General features: G+C 45.2%; 2 protein-coding genes across 5 annotated transcripts in view; one reads left to right on the top strand and one right to left on the bottom strand.

The window, feature by feature from the left end:
• Positions 1-15112, bottom strand: part of LOC122541174 (polypeptide N-acetylgalactosaminyltransferase 3-like) — a 33233-nt gene extending 18121 nt beyond the window's left edge. For 2 of the 3 annotated variants that reach the window (XM_043677794.1, XM_043677797.1), the window contains exons 1-4: positions 14964-15112; positions 6636-7063; positions 4268-4440; positions 1568-1717 (exon numbers count right to left, since the gene is read on the bottom strand). In XM_043677794.1, the coding sequence (XP_043533729.1) occupies positions 1568-1717; positions 4268-4440; positions 6636-7057 (745 nt within the window). In that variant the 5' untranslated portion in view covers positions 7058-7063; positions 14964-15112. The remainder of the gene's footprint in view (positions 1-1567; positions 1718-4267; positions 4441-6635; positions 7064-14963) is intronic. The other variant, XM_043677795.1, reaches the window with a different exon arrangement.
• A 419-nt stretch (positions 15113-15531) lies between these two features.
• LOC122541407 (spliceosome RNA helicase DDX39B) overlaps positions 15532-26204 on the top strand; it is a 35395-nt gene continuing 24722 nt past the window's right edge. The window contains exons 1-3 of one of the 2 annotated variants that reach the window (XM_043678157.1): positions 15532-15888; positions 19653-19892; positions 24347-24474. In XM_043678157.1, the coding sequence (XP_043534092.1) occupies positions 19682-19892; positions 24347-24474 (339 nt within the window). In that variant the 5' untranslated portion in view covers positions 15532-15888; positions 19653-19681. Of the gene's footprint in view, positions 15889-16325; positions 16830-19652; positions 19893-24346; positions 24475-26204 lie in introns of those variants that run through there. The other variant, XM_043678159.1, reaches the window with a different exon arrangement.

Genomic DNA, 26204 nt, shown 5'->3' with positions numbered 1-26204 from the left:
TCAAACGTGCAGACTGTGCGTGGGTTCGATAAATTTTGAACGGAATTTGCAACAATTTGTTTGTCCCACTCTCAGTGAGCATCAGCCATCAATGAAGACAACCCTAAGATACTGGCAACGTGCCTTTTCTACAGGACCGAAGGGTCTGTTTCCATGCTGTACATCTCTGTGATTCTATGAGATAGTAACCAGAGAGCCCGGCGAGTTTGTTTAATTTCAAGATTGGTTGAAAAACGGCCTCTCTTTTACAGCGTTCCATAATTGGGAATGCTGCCTGCAGTAAGCTGTTTGATTCTAAATAACAAGACAGCAGTCCAGTGCATTCAACTGAGAAATGGCCTGTGAATCATGGAATCTCTATAGTGTGGAGGCAGGCCATTCGGTCCACCGAGTCCAAACTGACCCACCAAAGAGCCAGGCTTACCCACCCAGACCTACCCATCCCTGTAACCTTGCATTTCCGATGGGTAACAGAGCTAGCCTGCACATCCTCGGACACCATGGCCAATCTCCCACAGTCAATCCTGCGTATCTATGGACAGTGGGAGGATGCCGGTGCACCCGGAGAAAAGCCACGCAGACAGTGGCCCAAGGGTGGAATAAAACCGGGGTCCCTGGAGGTGTGAGGCAGCAGTGCTAACCACTGTGCTGCCCAATTGTAACTTTAACACTTCCCAGCCTCTGTGTGCTTCAATGACAATCGTTAATCCAACAACAGGGGGGAGAAAATCATAAATTAATTACATAGAAAATGCACCTAGGGAAGGGGCATACTCCCCCATTGAGGTAAAATCCTCTAACATATAAAATGAGTCGAGAACGAATAATGGGTGGGCATTTAGCACATTTTTTGTTCACCCATGTGACCAAATTCAATAGGAAGAGGCTTGTCGGGCTGGTGATTGACAGGGCAACAGTTAAACAGTGACTCATAGCTGGCCATTGCAATAATGGCCAATATTCCTTTTAAGCTTCATGGCCACACAGCCGCTGGGACAGTCTGTGAATGCCACTCGGCACGTAAATACATTGACTTCCTTTTCTGGAAGCTGTTGCTAAAGCACAGATCTCGGCAGCTGGAAAAATTAGTCGGGACCTTATAGAGGTTTATAAAATCAGGAGGGACATGGATAGGATAAATAGACAAGGTCTTTTCCCTGGGGTGCAGGAGTCCAGAACTAGAGGGCATAGGTTTAGGGTGAGAGGGGAAAGATATAAAAGAGACCCAAGATGCAACTTTTTCACGCAGAGGATGGCATGTGTATGGGATGAGCTGCCAGAGGAAGTGATGCAGACTAGTACAATTACAACATTGAAAAGGTATCTGGATGGATATATGAATAGGAAGGGTTTAAAGGGATATAGGTCAGGTGCTAGCAAATGGGGCTAGAATAATTTAGGATATCTGATCAGCATGGACGGGTTGGACCGAAGGGTATGTTTCTGTGCTGTGCAACTCTATGACTCTCTGAGAGGGTGAGGGATCAGGGAAAAGGCCAAAAACCGTGGATAAGGTTACAGGGGTGTCAGGTGAACAGAAAAGGAAAGCACAAGCGTTCGTACTTACAGTGCGAGTCGAGGAAGGCCAGGACCTCTCCTGTCGCTACGGAGCTCCCCAGCAACCTGGCAGATACTAATCCTTTTCTCTTCGGCTGTCTGACCACCTTAACCCTCGGGAGATCCTTGACGTAACTGTCTAGCTGTTCCTTCAGGTAGACTGCAAGCGAGAACGTGGTGCCAATATACTTGATAACTCTGACTAAACGCACCCCTGGGGATTTGTGCCCAACCCCAACATACCGTCTCCCCAAACCCAGACACACTTTGGCTGTTGGTCACCTTGGGTTGCCCATCCTCCCCACTGAACCAACACTCCCACACCAACCCGAAAATGGCTGCACGGTTTGTTAACCAACCGGGAGACACTCAACTGAACAGCCATTTTGCCCCCTCTCGGTTGGTGAGCGATACAGACAAAGAATCCGCATTTGTGTCGCGCTTTTCATTACGTCAGTACATCCCGAAGCAATTCACACAGACAATGAATAGCTTTTGAACTGGAGTCACTGTTGCAGGCTAAGTAAGACTGCAGCCAATTCACACAGCGTGAACAGCAATAGGATATGTGACCAGATCCTCCATTTTACAGAAGGATAATGGTTGGACAGAACACCGCAGAGAAACCTTCAGCACACGACAGTGGCCGTGGAATCTCTGACACCCACCGTGAGATAGCAGACACGGCCTTGGGATAACATATCATCGGAAAGATGGCTCCTCTGATGAGGCAGCACACCCTCAGGCCTGCACTGAGCACAGAATTTGCTTTGTTCCACTCAAGTCATTGAACTCAAGAGCTTCTGAATCAGAGTGCACCCACTCAGCCACCACATCCTTTTCCAGCAAAAATCAGGGTTAGCTTTTAGAGTCTGGGGTCCTTGGGTGGTTTTTTCATCATCCCTCTAAACTAAACAGAAACAGACCCTTCCGTCCAACCTGTCCATGCCGACCAGATATCCTAATCTAATCTAGTCCCATTTGCCAGCACTTGGCCCATACCCCTCTAAGCCCTTCCTATTCATATACCCATCCAGCTGCCTTTTAGATGATGTTATGTACTAACTTGCAGTCAACGCCCTGTCAGAATCTGGTGCAACACCCAGCTGAAAGGATTCAACGAATCAGCAGAAATTCAGCATATATTCAGCAGAAATTCAGGCGGCAAGAGCCAGTCAGAGGTGAGGAATACGGAGCAAGTAACTCACCTCGTACTCCCCAAAGCCTGTCATGGCACAAGTCAGGAATGTGCTGGAATACTCCCATGGGTTGGGTGCAGCTCCAACAACACTCAAGAAACTTAGCACCATCCATGACAAAGCAACCCCCTTGATTAGCACTACCTCCACAAACATTCACTCCCTCCACCACCGATGCTCAGGAGTACTATCTCCAAGTTACACTACAGAAGACCCTCAGACAGCATTTTCCAATTCCACGACCACTTCCATCTAGATGGACAAGGGCAGCAGATACAAGGGAACACCACCCCACATGCAAGTTCCCCTCCAAGCCACTCACCATCCTGACTTGGAGATGTATCTGTTTCTTTACTGTTGCTGGATCAAACTCCTGGAATTCCCTCCCTAACGGTATTGTAGAATCCCCATCACCTTCTCAAATACAATAAGGAAGACTGTCCCGGCCAGTGACACCCACTCCCCACAAGTGAATAAAAGGGATCAGAGAAGATGGCAGGCTGTTCTGCAGCGGCATCCTTTTCCAGGAAAGGAAACATCTTGAAACACGAACCTGGAATCAGGATGTGGCCCATCTTCAAACTGCGATACCTGTTACATCTTTCTGATCTGCTCCTCTTGTTATTAAATCTGGTGGTGTATTTAACCAGTTGAGAAATCTGTGCCTCTGTGACTTCCAGTCTCAACTATCCCAGTGTTCTCCTAACAACCTCACAGTTACCATGAACCCCATCTCAACTAAAACTCTGCTGCCCGGATTCCAACTCACACCAGGTCCAGTTTCCTTCTGTTACCCCAACCTTTGTTGGCTACCATTACAACAATGACTTATGATTTGGAGATGCTGGTGTTGGACTGGTATGTACAAAGTTAAAAATCACACAACACCAGGTTATAGTCCAACAGGTTTAATTGGAAGCACTAGCTTTCAAAGCGCTGCTCATAGAATAGAAAAATACATAGAAAAATACAGCGCAGTACAGGCCCTTTGGCCCTCGATGTTGCGCCGATCCAAGCCCACCTAATGAAGGAGTAGCGCTCTGAAAACTAGCGCTTCCAATTAAACCTGTTGGACTCTCACCTGGTGTTGTGTGATTTTTAGCAATGCCTTAAAAATACCATTCTCATGCTTTCACAGAAATCCCTCCAAGACCTTAGCCGTTTCTCTCTCACTTTAATCTCCACTCAGCCTGCAACTGTCTGAGGTATCCTTCAATTCTGACTGCTCCAGCATCCATGACTTTAATTGTTCCACCTGGAAGCCATGCCTGGGAATAAGGTCTGAAATTCCCTCCCTAAACATCTCTACCTCTCTCTCTCCTTTGTAAAACCCTGATTGAACCCTTGGTCACCTGTCCCAGAATCTCCCTCATGTACGACTCTGCATCAAAAACCGCCTGGTGTTCCTTCTGTGAATGGGCCGCGGGATGTTTCCACAGGTTCAGAGGCGCTACAGTAATGCACACGTTTCTGAGGGATGGGTTTGATCTAAAAATCCATTGAATTCTGACCTTCAGTGCTGGCGTCATCCACAAGAATCACTTCCCTCAGAACCAGGGCGGGGACTGTGTAGAGAACGCTGTGCACAGTCCGCAGCAATGTAGTCCAGGCCTCATTGTGGAAGGCAATGATGACACTAGTGGGCGGCAGGGGAGGGCAACGCTTGAACCTTTGACTGATACACCTGAGGCGGGTGGTAAAGAAACAGAACTTGGTCAAGAAATCAGAGAGAGAGTCTCTCACTTCTCCCTCTCACTATCAGTTAACTAGATTTCCTCAAACCTACCAACGCCCTGGTAAATTTAAATTATTTTCCAAGCAGCAGAACATCATGTAATTATCCCTCGAGCTTCAGGTCTCCATTCAGATTTCCCCAATAGACTTGTGATTAGAGGATCTGGGAGTTCTCACGTGTATCGAGTACAGCAAATAATTGGGAAGGTAATTTGCCAAATGACACATTGGCCCACATTGTAAGAGAATTCAACAGCAAGGATCTTTAGCTACAATTGCATAGGGCTTTGGTGAGACCACGCTGGAGTACAATGTGCAATCATAAGGCTCCCGACTGTCCTTACTTCAAAGAGTGTATAGCTAAGGTTCGCAAGATTGATTCAGAGAGCTGTCTGCAAGAATCTCTGACATTTAGAAGAAGGAATTCATATTTCAAAGGGTCATGTTAAACATGAAACAGGTTAGAATACAAGTTCGATATGAAGGATACTATTAAGCTGGAGAGGTTTCAGAAAAGATTTACCCAGCAGGACTGGAGGGTTTGAGTTATAAGCAGAGGCTGTTTAGGGTGGGACTTTTTTCACTGAAGCTTAGGAGGTTGAGGGGTGACGTGACTAAGATTTATAAAATCATGAGAGGCATAGATAGGGTGAATTCCAAATGTCTTTTCCCTCGGTTGGGGGATTTCAAGACTACGGAACATTTTTAAGGTGAGAGGAGAAAGTGGAAGTGTAGTGGACAGCAAAGAAGGACATTGGTTAGGCCACTGTTGGAATACTGTGTGCAATTCTGGTCTCCCTCCTATAGGATGTTGTGAAATCTGAAAGAGTTCAAAGAAGATTTACAGGGATGTTGCCAGGGTTGGAAGGTTTAAGTTATAATGAAAGGCTGAATAGGCAGGGGCTGTTTTCCCTGGAGTGTTGGAGGCTGGGGTGCAACCTTAGAGAGGTTTATAAAATCATGAGGAGCATTGACAGGGTAAATAGACAAGGTCTTTTCTCTGGGATGGGTGAGTCCAGAACTAGAAAGACCAGGTTTAGGGTGAGACGGGAAAGATTTAAAAGGAACATAAGGAGCAACTTTTTTCACACAGTGGGTGGTGCAGGTATGGAATGAGCTGTCAGAGGAAGTAGTGGAGGTTGGTACAAATACAACATTTAAAAGGCATCAGGATAGATATATGAATAGGAAGGGTTTAGAGGGATATGGGCCAAGTGCTGGCAAATGGGACTAGATTAATTTAGGACATCTGGGTCAGCATGGACGAGTTGGACCGAAGGGTCTGTTTCATGCTGCACATCTCTGTGATTCTATGAGAAAAATTTTAAACAGACATGAGAGAGGCAACTTCTTTACACAGACAGCAGTTCGTGTGTGGAATGAACTTCCAGAGGACAGTACAGTTGCAATGTTTAATGACATTTGGATAAGTACATGAATAAAAAATCTTTGCTGAGGATATGGGCCAAGTGCAAGCAGGTGGGATGACAGGTCGTTCTGCTATAATGCATGTTTCATCAGCGTGAACTGGCTACAACACGATTGACGAATTGTGGACATTGTTTGGATAATGCGAATACTGAACGGGCATAGCAATTTTCTATTTGTGATCTACTAGAGCGTGATTTTCTGTAGCGGTTTTCCAGAGTGTGATTTTCTGTAGCACGAGGTCGCAGGGGAACACAGGTGTCACATTGTAGCAGAACAACCTGTTTTTTAGGTTTGGGATTATGGTTGGCATGGACGAGTTGGACCAAAGAGTCTGTTTTCATGCTGTGTGACTCTATGATTCTGAGTAAGGGCCATGACTCACAGAATGGGGTGAAAAGTGAGCAAAAATAACACAATACAATGAATGTCAGCATCTGGGAGTGGTTTTGCAACGGAAAAGGATTATGTCTTGGAGATGGATTCTCCGTCTGTAGAAGGGGGAGGTTATATAAGCCTGACAGGCAGCAAAATCCATATTTAACTGGAAGTGGGTGGCGGGCATTAACTGCTCATTCAATTGAGACCCTAGCAATATTGACATTGACATTGACATTGCTGAGCTACCCATCACCTCCTTCCAACTTTGGCTGGCAACTGCCCAGGCACAGGGACATTCCCACCCACCCACCGCCCAATGCCAACGCAGGTCCTTACTCTGGAGGTCTGGGGTCAGGTCCCAGTCCACGGTGTATCGAGATCCTGTCGCTGACAAAGACGTTGAAGCCGTGCTTCTGGAATCCAATGGACCGTTCGGTCGCCTCCTTGAAGCTGAGGCCGTCCAGCACAAGACCACCTCCCTGGGCACCTGGCGTGCCCAGGTCCTCAAGGCGCCGCCCCGCAACAGGCCCTAGCTCCACCTTGGAGTAGTACCCGGGTGGGCAGCGCCGGTCGACGCTGGCTGGTCTTCTGTTGGGGGCTTTGGGAAGGATGAAGGTAGCGCCCACCTGTGACTCTTCCTTTGACCACTCTGTCACAGCCATTTTGGATAGACAGTACGCCAGAAACAAGACGAGGGTACAGGTGGTCAGAACCACCGCGAACTTCTGAAGTGAAACTACTTTCACTCGCCAAGCCATTCCTTCCTGAGTGACATAAAAAAACAATCCAGTGTCAGAATTAACCACTTGGTGCATTTTGCTTTTCAAGAAAGAAATTTCCTGGCCCAATCTGAGGGAGCCATTGAATTTGCATGTATAAATATTACATAATTATTACTGTTGTGCAGCAGGACCTCTCATAAAGCTTAAACAGAGTCAACGCATTTCAAAAAGTCCTCACTGTTGTCATGGAGGTACCAGTTATAATTTTAAGGGACAGTGAGGATTGCAGATGCTGGAGATCCAAGTCGAGAGTGTGCTGCTGGAAAAGCACAGCATCCAAGGAGCGGGAGAATCAACATTTCAGGCATAAGCCCTCCATCAGGAGTCCCAGAGTCATACAGAAGTACAGCATGGAAACAGACCCTTCGGTCCAACCCGTCCATGCCGACCAGATATCCCAACCCAATCCAGTCCCACCTGCCAGCACCCGGCCCATATCCCTCCAAACCCTTCCTATTCAGATGCCCATCCAAATGCTTTTTAAATGTTGCAATTGTACCAGCCTCCACCACTTCCTCTGCCAACTCATTTCATACATGTACCACCCTCTGCGTGAAAGCGTTGCCCCAAAGGTCTCTTTCATATCTTTCCCCTCTCACCCTAAACCTATGCCCTCTAGCTCTGGACTCCCCCACCCCACATAAAAGACTTTGTCTACTTATCCAGTCCATGCTCCTCATGATTTTGTAACCCTCTATAAGGTCATCGCTCAGCCTCCGATGGTCCAGGGAAAACAGCCCCACCCTATTCAGCCTCTCCCTATAGCTCAAATCCTCCAACCCTGGCAACATCCTTGTAATCTTTTCTGAACCCTTTCAACTTTCACAACATCTTTTTATAGAAAGGAGACCAGAATTGCACGCAATATTCCAACAGTGCCTAACCAGCCGCAACATGACCTCCCAAAATCTGCACTCAACACTCTGACCAATAAAGGAAAGCATACCAAATGCCTTCTTCACTCTCCTATCTACCTGCGACTCCACTTTCAAGGAGCTATGAACCTGCACTTTGATTAGCAACACTCCCTAGGATCTTACCATTAAGTGTATAAGTCCTGCAAATATTTGCTTTCCAAAAATGCAGCACCTCGCATTTATCTGAATTAAACTCCATCTGCCACTTCTCAGCCCATTGGCCCATCTGGTCAAGATCCTGTTGTAATCTGAGTTAACCTTCTTTGCTATCCACTACACCTCCAATTTTGGTGTCATCTACAAACTTACTAACTATACGTCTTATGCTCAAATCCAAATCATTTATATAAATGAGGAAAAGCAGTGGACCCAGCACCAATCCTTGAGGCACTCCAATGGTCACAGGTTTCCAGTCTGAAAAACAACCCTCCACCATCACCCTCTGTCTTCTACCTTCGAGCCAGTTCTGTATCCAAGTGGCTAGTTCTCCCTGTATTCCGTAAGATCTAACCTTGCTAATCAGTCTCCCATGGGAAACCTTATCGAACACCTTACTGAAGTCCAAATAGATTACATCTATTGCTCTGCTCTCATCAATCCTCTTTGATACTTCTTCAAAAACTCAATCAAGTTTGTGAGACATCATTTCCCACGCACAAAGCCATGTTGACTATTCCTAATCAGTACTTTGCATTCAAATACATGTACATCCGGTCCCTCAGGATTCCCTCCAACAACTTACCCGCCACTGACGTCAGGCTCACTGGTCTATAGTTCCCTGGCTTGTCCTTATCACCTTTCTTAAAAAGTGGCACCACGTTAGCCAACCTCCAGTGTGAATATCGATGCTAGAAATATCTCAGCAAAGGTCCAGCAATCACTTATCTAGCTTCCCACAGAGTTCTAGGGTACACGTGATCAGGTCCCAGGGATTTACCCACTTTTATGCGTTTCAAGACATCCAGCACTTCCTCCTCTGTAACATGGACATTCTTCAAAATGTCACCATCTATTTCCCGAAATTCAATATCCTCCATGTCCTTCTTCACAGTAAACACTGATGCAAAAGACTCGATTAGTATCTCCCGCATCTCCTGCACCTCAAAGACCAGCTTGCAGATCTTTGGGGGGCCCTATTCCCTCCCCAGTTAGCCTTTTGCCTTCAATGTATTTGTAGAAACCCTTTGGATTCTCCTTAATTCTATTTGCCAAAGCTATCTCGGGTCCCCTTTTTGCCCTCCTGATTTCCCTCTTAAGAATACTCTTCTAAGGATTCACTCGATCTATCCTGTCTAAATTTGACATATGCTTCCTTCTTTTTATTAACCAAACCCTCAATTTCTTTAGCCATCCACCATTCTCTATACCTGCCAGGCTTTCCTTTCATCCGAACAGGAATACACTTTCTCTGGATTCTCGTTATCTCATTTCTGAAGGCTTCCCATTTTCCAGCCGTCCCTTTACCTGCGAACATCTGCCCCCAAACAGCTTTTGAAAGTTCTTGCCTAATACCGTCAAAATTGGCCTTTCTCCAATTTAGAACTTCAACTTTTAGATCTGGTCTATCCTTTTCCATCACTATTTAAAATCTAATAGAATTATGGTCGCTGGCCCCAAAGTGCTCCCCCACTAACACCTCAGTCATCTGCCCTGGCTTATTTCCCAAGAGGTTAAGTTTTGCACCTTCTCTAACAGGTACATCCACATCCTGAATAAGAAAATTTTCTTGTACACACTTAAGAAATTCCTCTCCATCTAAACCCTTAACATAACAGCAATCCCAGTCTATGTTTGGAAAGTTAAAATCCCCTAACATAACCACCCTATTATTCCTACAGATAACGGAGATCTCTTTACAAATTTGTTTCTCAATTTTCCGCTGTCTATTAGGAGCTCAACAATACAATCGCAATGAGGTGATCATCCCTTTCTTATTTCAGTTCCACCCAAGTAACTTCCCTGGATGTATTTCCGGGAATATCTCCTCCCTCAGTACAGCGGTCATTCTATCCCTTATCAAAAACGCCACTCCCCCTCCTCTCTTGCATCCCTTTCTATCCTTCCTGTAGCGTTTGTATCCTGGACCATTAAGCTGCCAGTCCTGTCCATCCCTGAGCCATGTTTCTGTAATTGCTATGATATCCCAGTCCCATGCTTCTAACCACACCCTGAGTTCATCTACCTTCCCTGTTAGACACCTTGCATTGAAATAAATGCAGTTTAATTTATTTGTCCTACCTTGTCCCTGCTTTCCCTGACTGTTTGACTCACTTCTGTTCTCAACTGTACCAGTCTCAGATTGATCTCTTTCCACACTATGTCCCTGGGTCCCATCCCTCCAGTTTACTAGTTTAAATCCTCCCTAGCAGTTCTAGCAAATCTTCTTGTACATATCACTTCTACCTCAAAAGAGATTCCAATGATCCAAAAATGTGAATCCTTCTCCCATACACCAGCTCCTCGACACGCATTCATCTGCTCTATCCTCCTATTCCTACCCTCACTAGCTCATCGCTCCGGGTGTAATCCAGATATTACAACTTTCGAGGACCTCCTTTTTAAAGTACTGCCTAACTCTCTGTAATTTCCCTTCAGAATCTCAACCTTTTCCCTTCCTATGTCATTGGTTCCAATGTGTACAATGACGTCCAGCTGGCCCCTCTCCCCCTTGAGAACATTCTGCACCCTCTCTGAGATATCCTTGATCAAGCAACACACCATTCTGATTTTTCGCTGCTGGCCACAGAAACATCTGTTTGTACCTCAGACTAGAAAGTCCCCTAACACAATTGATCTCTTGGAACCCGATGTACCCCTTATTGCATTAGAGCCAGTCTCAATACCAGAAACTTGGCTGTTCGTGCTACATTCCCCTGAGAATTCATCACCCCTCCATTTTCCAAAACAGCATTCCTGTTTGAAATGTGGATAGCCACAGAAGACTCCTGCACTAACTACCTACCTCTCTTACCTTTCCTGGAGTTAATCCCTCTCTGTGACTGTATCTGCGAATTGTCCCCCATTCCTATAACTGCCATCAATCACATCCCCTTGCTCTTTTAAATTCCTCATTGCCTCGATATGTCTCCCCAACCAATCCATTCAATCTGATAGGATTTGCAACCAACAGCATTTATTGCAGATGTAATCCTCAGTAATCCGTAAACTCTCCCTAAACTTCCACATCCAACAAGAACAGCATATCACTGTAATAAAGGCCATTTTTGCTTCTCCACAAACTGCAGACCCAGAAAATAGCACCGTCTTATTCTTCTACAAAACACTGCTCCAGTTAAATTTAATAGTTATGGCTTATATTTTAAGTTTAATCAAGAGACATATCTCAATAAAACATATAATCTAGAAAGACCTCCCTCTACTCACTACTGCAGACTTACTGTAAGGCCACGCTTAAATATTCACTTCTGTTTCTGTGCTGTGACCTCTCCCGAACAGGTTCCTCCAAGGAATTTCACTGTTTGTTAATTATCCCAGACACACTCTGATGTCCAGTGATACATGAATTCAAACAGCAAAGGCAGCAACTGTGCAGGTTCACTGCTGTGTCAGTTCCTTTCTCTCTCTCTCTCCTGCACTAATGCTGATGAAGGCTTATGTCCAAAATGTTGATTCCCCTGCTCCTCGGATGCTGCCTGACCTGCTGTGTTTTTTCAGTAACACACTCTTGACTGGTACAATTTTACCAAGCGTCTGATCTTCCTTTATCGCTCCTTCATTGCTTTGAGGGAGCTCAGATGAATAAAAGAGGTAGTGTTTCAGATCAGCGCGGATTTAACTGAATGGCAGAACAAGCTTGAAGGCCTGCAGATTAATTTTAAGCTTTCTTCATAGGTACAAGATTCCATCCGACATTCAGAATTATACAAATCACGTGCCAAAGCACACGTGAAAGGATGCAAAATTGTGAAAAAGGTATACTCTTAAAATCGTACCAACACTGAATGGTCTTTGCAGGGCAAACAAATCATTTGACATCAATGACAACCTCTAGCTAGACGGTGCTGTAATTTTAGTGATGAACTGAGACTTATAACAAAGGATATTTCAGGACAGGTGACTAAACATTTTATCAGAGGTAGATCTTAAGGATATCTAAAAGGAAGAGAGTTGGAGAGGGGAGGGGATGAGGGAAGGAATTGCAGAGCTCAGGACCCAGAAGGCATAAATGTCACGAATAGAAAAGATTTGGAGGATTATGGACTAGTTTAGTTTGGGATTATGATTGATATGGACTGGTTGAACAGAAGGGTGTGTTTCCATGCTGCATGACTCTCTACCAAAGCATGGGGTGACAGAAATGGTGGAAGCCCGAAGAGTCCGAATTGGAGTCGCACAGAGATCATAAAGAATTGTTAAATGTTAGAGGTCCACAGAGCGATTTTAACCCAACGATGAGAATTTTAAAACAGGGGCGTTACCAAAGTGTGAGACGGTGTGGTTCAGCAAGTGCAATTACTGAGTGGTAAACTGGACTTAGAACAAGTCAAGAAACAAGCAATTCGGAGGGGTTTTTTTGGTAAATTTTGAATGCCACAATTTTCAGGTTTGCAAATTGATCCGTAAACATAGCAATACAATATGGGCTCACTGACCACTATCTCAACTACACTGAAAATAACTGGGGAGAATGTAAGGAGAAAACCTCCACATGAATTTCCGTGTTCAACAAAAGGTGACAACATTTTCATTTGAAAGAAGATTGTTTTGAAAGGTCATGTTTTAACACAAGATGTTCTCTTTGAGATCAGTTTCAGTGCTCACTCCCACATGTAGACTTATGTTCGGGGAGGTGACAGCCTAGTGGTGTTATCGTTCTGGGGACCCGAGTTCAAATCCCGCCAGGGCAGACAGTGGAATTAAGGATCTTAAGATGACAATTAAACCATTGCTGATTGTCAGCAAAAGCCATTGCTGATTGTCAGCAAAAACCTATCTGGTTCACTAATGCCCTTGTCTGGCCTACGTATGACTCCAGACTATCAGTGATATTGTTGACTCTTAACTCCCCTCTGGGCAATTAGGGATGGACTTAACCAGCAATGCCCTCGTGCCATGGATTAATAGAAAAACAAGTGCTCCGTTTCTGCGCACAAGTTTGAAAAACCTCTCACGTTGATGTGGGAGTGGGGTACTTCGCTAAGAATCAGCCTGTGTCAGCCATGGCTCACATTAGCAGCATGTTCACCTCCGAGTCAGATGGTCGTGGGGATCAAGACAACCCAACGCAGCGATTTCAGCACAATAGCCAGGCTGAAACTCCCAGTGCTGCACCATCAATGCTGCTGACTTCAGAGGGGATGTTAAACTGCTGCTTCTGCCCTCTCTGATGGATGGAAAACAGGTCCGTGACAACACTCTGATGCCTCAGTTAACATTTAGCTCTAATCAACATTCCTGAGAGATGAGTAATCTGGTCATTATCACATTGTCGTTTTTTGAGACATTTATGTGCAAATTGGATGTTGTTCTTTGTACATTACAGCAGTGAGAACATTTTAAATGCACTCCATTGTCTGTAAAGCATTTTGGGATATTGAAATGTTGCAAAATAGATCTTTAAAATGTTTATTCAATCTGCCCAATTTTGCTGCCCCTTCCCCCAAAGCTTTAAAATGGCTCCCCTCCTAGTCTACCAATACCTGGAGAATACCAAACTATACTCATCATCAAACAGTTAACCAACTATTAATCTGTACTCTGCTACCTCTAAACTGTGTTTAAAGTCACAATTAGCAGCTCTTGATGCCCTCAGGCTGACCTTTACCCATTCCTTTGTTTGTCCAACTGTTTTTTTCTCTCTCTCTTTGGACTCTATCTCCACCTCCCATTTACTCCTTCCCATCTCCCCACCTCATCTTCAACAAATATACCAACCTTTTCTGAGCTAGAATCAGTTCTGAAAAGGGTCACTGGACCTGAAACAGTAACTCTGCTTTCTCTCCACAGATGCTTACAAACCTTGTTAAGTTTTCCCAGCAATTTCTGTTTAAATTCATCTATTTCCGTCACTGTAACCTCCTCTGCCCGTAAAACAACTCCAACCATTCTGTTTCTTTGACACAACCTCATTAGCCCCAAGTAATGTCATATTAGTGTTGTACCTTCAACAGCCCAAACTCAATGTAGACTTTTCTCTCTTAATCCCTGCAAGCCCCTCCTGGCTAACCTTCCTTGAAACCAATCCCCTTAACTAAGTTTTTGCCACCCTCCTTGGCTCACTTTCCAGCAGTATGGATTTTTTTCAATGTTAAAGGCACTACATCAATGTATGTATGCTGTTGTTGTGTATGTACAATCAATGTTGAGTCTAGAAGACTTCAAAATATCTAATTGAAGGCTGAAGTGCTATTCTGCACTCAGTCCAGACTTCAACAATTTGAGACCATAGTCTCTACCCTGAATGTTTCCCTTTCTTTGCATATTTTGGATTATTTCCTTATTTTTGGCTTCCAGCTCTCAACAGATATTTCTTTCTTTTCTTGTCTTAGCATCATTCCATTATTCCAGACTGGAGGACTAACAATTCTGACATTCTGGAGAGCACTTCATGGTAGATAGTGAAATTTTAATTTCACAAACACCCAAACCGAAATCTAGCCTGAGGGTGACTACATAACTAGCATCTACTGTTGTGAAAACCCATCTGGTTCACTCATGGCATTTTTGGCAAGGAAATCTCATCAGTTCTGGCCTAATGTGATTCCAGACCCACAGCACTGTGGCTGACACTTAACTGCCCTCTGGGCAATTAACTTTGGGCAATAAATTCGAGGAAAGCCTTCAACACCCACATCCCATGAATTAATGACAGAAGAACCATCATATCTCTGTTACTTTCCCCTGTCCTAACGAAAGGACACAAACCTGAAACACTAAGCCTGCTTTCTCTCTCCATAATAACCTAGCTGCTGAGTATTTCCAGCATTTTGTGTTTCTGAGTTTACCTTGCATTGATTTCAGGAACCCTTGGCTTATTATTCTTGGTGTACAGAACAACGTCCTTCCCTTACTACTTTTTTTTCTGTTTGCATTAAGAAAGTGAAACACCTTCTTTCAAATAATCTCACAGTGATCAAAGATGTATTAATGCTGAGGGGAGCTAACACGTCTTGAGAAAGGGGGGAAAAAAAAGGCACTGTCTCAACCCCTCCCTATCCTCTAAAGCCTCTAGGCGCATGCGCAGCCACGGGAGAGGCAGGTGGGTATCGGTACGCAAGCGCATCCCCGGCGGCTCGGTCCACCAGCTCCTGACTACACGTGCGCACCAAAGGACCTCCTCTCCGGAAAGTGGGCGGGCGTTTGCGGGGGTGGCGCCAGTGTGTCACCAATGCAGATGCGTTGGAACGAACGGCCGCCCGTCCCGATTGCGCCTGCGCATCACGGGGGGGGGTCAGTTCAGCTCAGCTCCCGGCATGGCGCATGTGCAGTGGTGGGCCTTTTGACGTCTCCCGCCGCTGGAAACGCGGGCGGCGAATCCCCGATAAGGGCTGTCCGCTCAGATGCCTTCAGTCACCAAGGCAACGAGTGTTCAGCGGGGTTGAAGGAAGGATTGGGTTGGGTGGATGGGAATTAACCTCCTTCCGACCCGAAAAGACCGTTTGAATACTAGTCCTCACGGGGGGGAATCCTCCGCCTGTAAAGCCCAGAGGAACGCAGGGGAAGGAGTTTCCTCCGAGATGAGAAAACCGGCGCTGGGGAGGCAGCCTCGACTCTCAGGGTCTTGAGGAGGACGAGCGGAGGGGGTTGAATGGAGTCGGTGAAACCCGAGTGAAGACAGACGGGGAGAGACAAGGGATCGGCGATTTGTGCCCCGTTATCCAATCGAATATATATATATATACACACACGCCAGGTGTAGGTTCCGCGGAGGTAGGTTGAGGAGACGGCGGGAGGGATATGACCGGTTTAAAAAGTTCTCCGCGCGATGGGTCGGGAACGCGGCGGGGTGAGGGTGGCGGTGAGGGTGGGGGGTATTCGTCCCTTTCCCTCCCCGCAGCGGCTTTGAATGGAAGAGGGTGGCGTACAACCAGGGCTGAGGAGCGACACTTTATTTCCCCTCACCAACCCCCCAGAATCCCCGGGGAATGGAATTCTCTCTCCTTTCACCCCCCCCACACACACACACACTCTCACCTCCGCGCTCCCCCTGAGGAGAGGGGATGGTACAGCCCTCCCCGCCCGGATGGAATGGAACCCCAACCGCTCCCACTCCGTTTGTGGGGGGAGGGGAGGGGGGTGAATGGAACGTTGCCCGGGATCTCGCGCCCTGCCGCTGCCGGGGGAAGAGGGGGGGGGGTGAATCCCCTTCCTCCTCGTCGATCTCCATCTCCTGCAAAACCAACTGGTCTATTTTATCGAGCGTTTGCTCTTTTTTTGTTGTTTTTGCACTCGCTTCATCTTTCTATCCCGCAGCCTCCCTCGGTTTTTCTCCCCAACCCCCTCCCATTTTTTTTTGCATAACTTTTTGTTTTCCAATTTTGCAATATTAGCCTCGGCTGCTTGGTCCAACATTATCTCCCACTGTTCGGTACTGCTCGTTTTGTGGTGAGGGGGCTGAGATGGTGTTGCGAAAGACAAGGTTCAATATGTTGTGGCCTGTTGCGCCGATCGCATGTAGGGGGAGGTCTACAGTGCAAGAAAAAGGCCCCATCAGCCCATCGCGCCGGCGTTGGTGAAAGACAGCTCTTGATTTCTTACGTTAAGTGCTTGACCTGATGAAAGTGTGTCATTCAGAAACCTGGGAGATTTCGATTGAAGTATTTTGGAAGATGTTAAGGGCTGATTTTTCACTACCCTTCCTTTCATATAAGGTGCAGGAGTGGAAATGCTGCTTTCGTTGCCAAATGTCAGAATTTTACACATAGCATATAACTTCCCCATTCTTTTTGTTAATTCATCCACTGTGGGAATTTGCTTCTCTGTATCTATCCCATCGAACACTTTATATATAGTTTCTTAACATATAGGAGTAGAAAGGTTGCCACAAACGACCCCTTCATCTCTGAACCAGTGTAACACAAGCCTGTACTGAAAATGTGTTGCTGGAAAAGCACAACAGGTCAGACAGCATCCAAGGAGCAGGAGAATCGACGTTTCGGGCATAAGCCCTTCTTCAGGAGAAGGGCTCATGCCCGAAACGTCGATTCTCCTGCTCCTTGGATGCTGCCTGACCTGTTGCGCTTTTCCAGCAACACATTTTCAGCTCTGATCTCCAGCATCTGCAGTCCTCACTATCTCCCCTAATACAAGACTGTTACAAGGAAGTTTACAGGAGTGGAGGGTTGGAGCTATAGAGAGAGGTTGAATAGGCTGGGGCTATTTTCCTTGAGAATCAGAGGCTGTGGGGTGACATTAGGAGTTTATAAAATCACGAGGGGCATGGATAGGGTGAATAGTCAAGGACTTTTCCCCAGCATAGGGAGTCCAAAGTACAAGGCATAGGTTTAAGGTGAGAGGGGAAAGGTTTAAAAGGAACCTGTTGTAATTGTACCAGCCTCGACCACTTCCGCTGGCAACTCATTCCATGAGGGATATTGGCCAAATGCTGGCAAATAGGACGCTATTATTTTAGGCTATCTAGTCGTCAAGACGGAGTTACACCAAAGGGTCTGTTTCCTGTGACCTGTCAGTGCATCTTATTTCCTCTCCTCTCGTTGCCCCCCCAAAAGCTGGGAAAATAGTATTAGTGGCTAATGATGTGAGGGTGAAGCTTCTACATCAGGCCAACCCATGTTGATAGTGATAGATCGTTATCCCAGTCAGATACAATGTCTTTGAAGAGAGAGAGAATTTGACAAAGAAACGGGCAGAATGTCAGGATATAGAACAACTCAGGAGAAAGTGAGGACTGCAGATGTTGGAGATCAGAATTGAGAGTGTGTTGCTGGGAAAGCTGAGGAGCAAGAGAATCGATGTTTCGGGCGTAAGCCCTTCATCAGGAATGAGGCTTCTGGGCTGAGGCTGAGAGACAATTGGGAGGGGGTAAGGTTGGGAGGAAGATAGCTGAGAAAGCAATTGGTAGATGAGGGTGATAGGTCCGGAGGGTGGTGCCATGTTGGAGGCTTGGGACTGGGATAATATGGGAGGAGGGGAAGTGGAGAAGCTGTTGAAATCCACATTTAGTCTGTGTGGTTGCAAAGTCCCAAGGCAGAGTATGAGGTGTTCTTCCTCCAGGTGGCAACTTCCCCTCCACCCACATTATCCCAGTCCCAAGCCTCCAACTTGGCACCGCCCTGCGGATCTGTCCATCATTCCCACCTCTGACCTATCTCCTTTTCCTTCATCAATCATCCACCAACACCCCCCCGTCTCCCGCACTATTTATCTTTCAGCCCCAGCCCACAAGCCTCGTTCCTGATGAAGGGTTTATGCCCAAAACATCAATTCTCCTGCGATGCTGCCTGACTTCCTGTGCTTTCCCAGCAACACACTTGATTATAGAACCACACAGATCTGTAGTGCTGATGCTGGATCTTTGAAAGTGATGTTAAGTTAATTCCATCGCCTCCACTTTGTGTCCGCTTTATTTTTTCTGTTTTGTGATTTTAAACAATGCCATTGCTTGTAATTACTACAGAATTAGATTTATAATGTGATTTTGTTTTTTCTTATTACATTCAGGATTTGGTACAAATTCCTGATTGCAACAAATGGTGTCTTACTCAGTTCTACCTTTTGATCGCTTCATTCTCTGCATGCTAGCACTAAACTACAATGCAGTCAGTATCATAGTATAGACTTTTAGATAATATGAAGTCAAGAAGGTATATTTACGTTAATGTCAATCTCTGACAGCAATTTTGTTACTATGGTTGCATGACCCATTGAAGCCCTCCAATCAATCTCTTTATTACTATGCAGTCAGCAAGCAGTGTGCCCCAGAGTGTTAAGAAATGATGAGCGATGATTCTATTCTTTCAACCTCACCTTGGCAAAGCATCCCTGTTCACAGCAGAAAGCTACTTAACTCTTTGTGTACAGATTCTACACAAAATGAGATAAATGGATAGTTTAAACTTGCATTACAACACCATATTTTCCACGTAGCTCTGATGTCATTATAGAATCACAGAATCCCTGCAGTGTGTAAGCAGGTTATTCGGCCCATCCAAAGACCATCCCACCAGATCCACCCTATCCCTGTAACCCAATGTTTCCCATGGCTAATCCACCTAACCTACACATCTCTGGACACTTGAGCCCATTTTTGCATTGCCAATCCACCTAACTTGTATGTCTTTGGATTTAGGGGAGGAAACCAGAGCACCTGAAGGAAAGCCATGCTGTCAGTGGATTATATTGTTTCTGGTTGTTTTTTTCTTTATTAAATCCTCCCTATATATGGGAAGTTGCTCTGTTCCTCTGCCTCCTGATGTGCCACCTGAGTGATATTGTATTTATTTACGTTGAGCTAATCACCGCAAGCATAAACTCGGTTGGGAAGAAGCGGGTACGGTTGTGGATAAGGTTCGCGTGTCTTTGACTAAGGTAGTACAGGGCTAGTGCTTAGGAGTTTTAAGAGATCTTGGCACTCCTGCATCCCCAGAGCAGGGTCTGACCAGCGTGTCCAGATTGTCTAATTTCCAAGTTAAGACTCTCATGTCCTTCCTTTCTCCTCCTTCCCCCTGCTTTAGAGAAGGACAGCTACATTTAACACCACAGAATGGCGGAAAACGATGTTGACAATGAGCTTTTGGACTATGAGGATGACGAGGTCGAGAACCAGGCAGCGGGTGATGCGTCAGAGGTGCCGCTCAAGAAGGATGTGAAGGGCTCGTACGTGTCCATACACAGTTCTGGGTTCCGGGATTTCCTGCTGAAACCAGAGTTACTGCGTGCCATTGTTGACTGCGGTTTTGAGCACCCCTCTGAAGGTACAAGTCTCTAAGGCCTATTTTTTCAATTTTGTCGAATTATAATGAAGCCCCCTCCCCCCAAGCAGGCAGTGATCAGTAAAACAGTGACTTACCCAAAGTCCTATTAGCTGTCAGCGCCATCCAGATTCCTGAAGTACACAACACTCTTGTAGAACCCTCAACTCCTGTAGCTTGTGCAGGAAAATTCAATGTTTTCTTTGATCTCTCTTGCTCTCTCCTGAGCCACTCAGGTTACATAACATGACAATGGAGTGCCTGCAACCCTGGGTTTAAACATAAAATCAAGCTCAGGCATCTGATGATGCAGACAACCCTTCAGTAGAGTCATAGAGATGTACAGCACGGAAACAGACCCTTCAGTCCAACTGTCCATGCCAACCAGATATCCAACCTAATCTAGTCCCATTTACCAGCACTTGGCTCATATCCCTCTTAAACCCTTCCATTTCATGTACCCATCCAGATGTCTTTTAAATGTACCGGTCTCCACCACTTCCTCTGGCAGCTCATCAACTGCAGCATTTAAAAGGCATCTGGATGGGTATATGAATAGCAAAAGTTTGGAGGGATATGGGCTGGGTGCTGGCAGGTGGGACTAGATTGGGTTGGGATATCTGGTAGGCATGGACAAGCTGGACCGAAGGGTCTGTTTCCATGCTGTACATCTCTATGACTCTATTACTCCTGGAGTGGCTCTGATGTGAGCCACGCTACCCACTATGCTGCTAGTTTGGTCTCTTGGACTGGAGGTAATTCATCAGGCATTATGATCTGAGAGCATTCCATGTTGGAGGGATATTTTGTGGGTGAGGAGAAACTATGAAGGTGACAGTTGACCCTGATTAGGTTCTTGCCTCTTCGATCCAGTCCATTTATCTTGCAGATTGACATCAAGAAAGGCAACAAAAGCTAACTTCACCCTACTCTGTAACAGCATTACTGCTACCTAGTGTTTCTCCTCCCTCTCTTGGGGCATTAAAATCATAGAATCTTTCAGTACAGGAGGATGCCATGCACCGTTTTGTGCTGCTTCTTTGAAACAGTTGTCCAAACCAGCCCCACACTGCAATCCTTTTCCCTCAAACTCTTCAAATTCAAGTGCAAGGGCAGATGCTTTTTAAAAATGATGATACAACCTGGTTTCGCCACCTTTTTCAGGTGATATATTCCCGAGGAATGCTGAAGAATTTTCTGCTCGCAACCGGGCAAACCCCACCCCGCCCAATCCTGTTCTTTTGTGATTATTTGAAATCTGTAACCCAACTGGTTAATGGACCATCACTGCCATATCGAACCCGCTTCAGTCAGTTTCTGCCTGTGAATCTGATCCACTAGTCAGGAAGACAGTGACTGGGTCTGCTTGTAGTCTCAATTCTACTTTCCCACCTCCAAAAGACTTCACTCCCTTGACTATCAAAAATCTCTCTAATTGAGCATTGATAAAATTTAAAGGATCAGCCTCCACTACCTTCTGAGGAAGACAATCTGTACTCTTTTGTTTTAAGTAAAAGACCAAACAAAAATCTTCATCTTTGTGAGCATTTCCACTGGTCCCTTAATGTAATGAGACCGAGGTCAAGTAGTTAAGGTCAGCAAGGCGGCCTTTGTATGGAGCCGCAGAAAACGGAGGAGGTACTAAATGAGTATTTTGCATCAGAACTTACTGTGGAAAAGGATATGGAAGATATAGACTATAGGGAATTAGATGGTGACATCTTGCAAAATGTCCATATTACAGAGGAGGAAGTGCTGGATATCTTGAAATGGGTAAAGGTGGATAAATCCCCAGGACCTGATCAGGTGTACCCTAGACCTCTGTGGGACGCTAGAGAAGTGATTGCTGGGCCTCTTGCTGAGATATTTGTATCATCGATAGTCACAGGTGAGGTGCCGGAAGACTAATGTGGTGTCACTGTTTAAGAGGGGTGGTAAGGACAAGCCAGGGAACTTTAGACCAGTGAGCCTGACGTCAGTGGTGGGCAAGTTGTTGGAGGGAATCCTGAGGGACAGGATGTTCATGTATTTGGAAAGGCAAGGACTGATTAGCAATAGTCAGCATGGTTTTGTGCGCGGGAAATCATGACTCTCAAACTTGATTTGAGTTTTTTGAGGAAGTAACAAAGAGGATTGATGAGGGCAGAGCAGTAGATGTGATCTAATAAGAGGTACAGTTAGTTAGTTTGCAGATGACACCAAAATTGGAGGTGTAGTGGACAGCGAAGGCGGTTACCTCGAATTACAACAGGATCTTGATCAGATGGGCCAATGGACTGAAGTGGCAGATGGAGTTTAATTCCGATAAATGCGAGGTGCTGCATTTTGGGAAAGCAAATCTTAACAGGACTTATACATTTAATGGAAAGATCCTAGGGAGTGTTGCTGAACAAAGAGACCTTGGAGTGCAGGTTCATAGCTCCTTGAAAGTGGAGTTGCAGGTAGATAGGATAGTGAAGAAGGTGTTTGGTATGCTTTCCTTTATTGGTCAGAGCATTGAGTACAGGAGTTGGGAGGTCATGTTGCGGCTGTGCAGGACATTGGTTAGGCCAATGTTGGAATATTGCGTGCAGGTCTGGTCTCCTTCGTATTGGAAAGATCTTGTGAAGCTTGAAAGGGTTCAGAAAAGATTTACAAAGATGTTGCCAGGATCGGAGGATTTGAGCTGTAGGGAGAGGCTGAACAGGCTGGGGCTGTTTTCCTTGGGGTGTCAGAGGCTGAGGGGGTGACTTTATAGAGGTTTACAAAATCATGAGGGGCATGGATAGGGTAAATAGGCATAGTTTTTTTCCCTGGGGTGTATGAGTCCCAAACTAGAGGGCATAGGTTTAAGGGTGAGAGGGAAAAGATATAAAAGAAACCTATGAGGCAACTTTTTCATGCAAAGGGTGGTGAGTGTATGGAATGAGCTGCCAGAGGAAGTGGTGGAGGCTGGTACAATTGCAACATTCAAGAGGCATTTGGATGGGTATATGGGTTTGGGGGGGATGTGGGCTAGGTGCTGGTAGGTGGGACTAGATTGGGTTGGGATATCTGGTCGGCATGGATGGGTTGGACTGAAGTGTCTGTTTCTGTGCTGTACATTTATGACTCTAAGAAAGCATATGGGATACTTGCCTTTATTAACTGAGACACAGAATTGAGAGCAGGGAGGTGATGCTGGAACTGTATAAAATATTGTTAGCTAGAGTATTATGTGCTGTTCTAGGATCCACCGTATCGGCGGGATGTGAATACGCTGGAAAGGCTGCATAGGGAATTTACCAGCATGTTGCCTGGGCTGGAGAGCTCCAGTTATGAAGGTAGACTGGGGTCATTTTCCTTGGAGTAGCGGAGACTCTAGTGTGGCCATGAATGAAATGTATAACATTGAGGAGCATAGAGAGGGTAGGCAGGAAAGAATGCTTCCCTTTGGGTGGCATCCATGACCGGTCACATAGGTTTAAGGTAATTGGTAGCTGGTTCAGAGAAGATGTGAGGTAAATTTGTTTCACCCAGTGGGCAACAGGAATCTGGAACACTCTGTATGTAAGAGTGGTAGAGGTAGAACCCTTCGTAACCTTGAAAGAGTACATATGTGTACACCTTCGATCCTGAGGCATACAAGGCTATGGGCCAAGTGTTAGAAAATGGGGTTAGAATAGTTAGGTTGTTTTTCACCTGTACAGACTCGATAGGCTGTTTTCTGTTCTCTTGGCCCATGTCTATAAGGAAGACTTTTTGTTTTAAACCCCCTTTTTTCCCAGTTGTAGTCTCACTAGCAAGAGCTGTATCCATCCAGTCAATTCCCTTCAGGAGCTTGTATGTTTCAGTAAGAACATCTTTCTTCTAAGCTCAATTGATCTCTGTCCAACCTGTTCATGTTTTATTCAGAAGGTGTAGCCCTTGCATCCCAGGAATGAGTCAAGTGGACCTTTTTCTGAACTACTTCTAAAGCAATTGTGATTTTTTTTTTTCAAATACTGTTAGGAGTGCAAAACTGAACACTCACCTGATGCAAATTTAAGCTGAATTTGTTGAATTGTGACATTTGGGCGCTAGTTTCAGAAATGATGATGAAAATGTCATATGTTTTAAAAGCAAAACATTTGGCTCCCATGTGCACTGAAAAAGGAGATCTGAAGTCTGTATTTGACTGGCCCACATGTGAGACCAGACCCACAAATTACACTTGTCGTCTCGGGCCATGAAGTTGTACCAAACCACGACAAAAAAACTGCATCGCCTTCTGAAGGGCACTTGGAAATGGTTACTAAATGTTGCGCTCGCTCATGACACATCTGAGGAAAGGATTTTTTAAAAATTAAATTCAGGACTGCTGACTGACTTGCTGTGAGAATTTTCTAACATCTCTTCAGTTTTCCAGCATTCTTAGCAGTCAAGACTTGCTGATTTGTGGGTGGTTTTGACTGGCACCTTTTCTATTTATATTAATTGTTACTTCTGCTCCCTTGCAGTACAACATGAGTGCATTCCCCAAGCAATTCTGGGCATGGATGTCTTGTGTCAGGCCAAGTCTGGCATGGGAAAAACGGCAGTATTTGTCTTGGCTACACTTCAACAACTGGAACCTGTCACCGGACAAGTGAGTTCTGTTTTGTATTATGGACTAGGTCAGGCCATTCAAAACATTCTTAAGTGGGCGGCACAGTGGTTAGTACTGCTGCCTCACAGCGCCAGAGACCCAGGTTCAGTTCCCGCCTCAGGCAACTGTCTCTGGAGTTTGCACAATTTCCCTGTGTCTGCATGGGTTTCCTCCGGGTGCTCCAGTTCCCCCCCCGCCCCTCCCCACAGTCCAAAAATGTGCAGGCTAGGTGAATTGGCCATGCTAAATTACCCGTAGTGTTAGGTGAAGGGGTAAATGTAGGGGAATGGGTCTGGGTGGGTTGTCCTTCGGAGGGTCGGTGTGGACTTGTTGGGCCGAATGGCTTGTTTCCACACTGTAAGTAATCTAATCTAAAAGTAATCTAATCTTAAGTAGGCAGCCCAGACCATAACTTTGCAGCTTTTTCCTGTAAGTGTATAGTGAAAATTAACCAGAGTAAGCTAGCTAGGTTGACTACCACGTTTTAAAACAGACAAATTGCTGAATAAAATTACACAATGCAACATAAAGAACAGAATAAAGAACCTCTGCAGTACTCAGTCTATCCAAACTAGACTGAATTATGCTGTTCTGAATATACACAACAGTCCCAATAAGCAAACCCCCTTTTTAAAAAAAAAAGCAAAACATGGAAGAAATGCTTACAGGTTGAAGATAGAAGGGCAGACAGATAGAGAGCCTGTTTCCACACTGCTGAACTCCGAACTGGTTCTGGACTGAACTGGTCAACTAGAGAGCTGACCTTGCATTATACAGATCACTTCTAAAACACTACCACTTTGGCCAGAAGTCTCATCTATTTACATATAACCAAAAAGGCCTCTCAATAACCTTTAATCTCTGTACCAAACCAGTCTAATCGGCACCAAGAGCGGTTTATTACCCCTCTGAAAAGATCCAAGGACATAGTATCCTTGAAAAAAGGGACCGCTTTTAGAAAAAAGAAACCAGCTTTGTGACATTTGCTAATGATTGGCTGTGAGTGGGGTAGGTGATCTTTGCTTTTGTTTTGTATATTCTTAATGTGAAAGCAGTAATTGCGATTTAAAAACAGGAAACATTTGTCACAGACCAGAGGGAGAAATGAATTGAATTATTTCATTGTTCTCTTCTGTCCACAAGTAGAGGTGTTTTCTTATTTCTTTACCCATTTTAAAGTAGACTGTGTTGTGCTGTCCCCTTCTTCATGCAATTCAAGTTTTAAATCACATAACAAATGCTTTAAGCTTTATTTATGCTTTCAAACCTGAGATCAGATTGTCATGATGCATATGTGTGCACACCTATAAACGCAGGCGTGTACGCAAATGGTCCTATTCCTAATTTAGTCTACAAGTCAAAAGAAAGAAAATTTAAAAAAAACTTTTTAACAGCCTAGTGTCAAATGAAGCGCTCTTTCCGCTTTTGAGTTAAGGGGCTGCAGTTGGCAAAAGTTGCAGAATTCCTTTGAAGTTGATAAGGGCAGTCAGTTGAAATTGGTGTCCACTATTGCAATGGTCGCAAGATTTTCTTCTGGATCTCTGTTTTGAGAAAGATTTAGCCTGGAGGAGCAAATTACTGCAGATGCTGGAACCTATACTGAAAACAAAAATTGCTGGGAGGTGTTCTGCAGAGCAGTCTTGAAGTCTCTTGTTTGATTTCTAAAATCTGGAGTCTGCCACATTTAGCCTTTGGATCCTGGCTATGATGTTTGACAAACACATGAGTAT

Source organism: Chiloscyllium plagiosum, chromosome 37 (assembly GCF_004010195.1).
Source record: "Chiloscyllium plagiosum isolate BGI_BamShark_2017 chromosome 37, ASM401019v2, whole genome shotgun sequence".
Classification (NCBI taxonomy): Eukaryota; Metazoa; Chordata; class Chondrichthyes; order Orectolobiformes; family Hemiscylliidae; genus Chiloscyllium; species Chiloscyllium plagiosum.
Note: the sequence above shows the minus strand (reverse complement) of the source record. Positions and strands in the feature narration are given on the sequence as shown.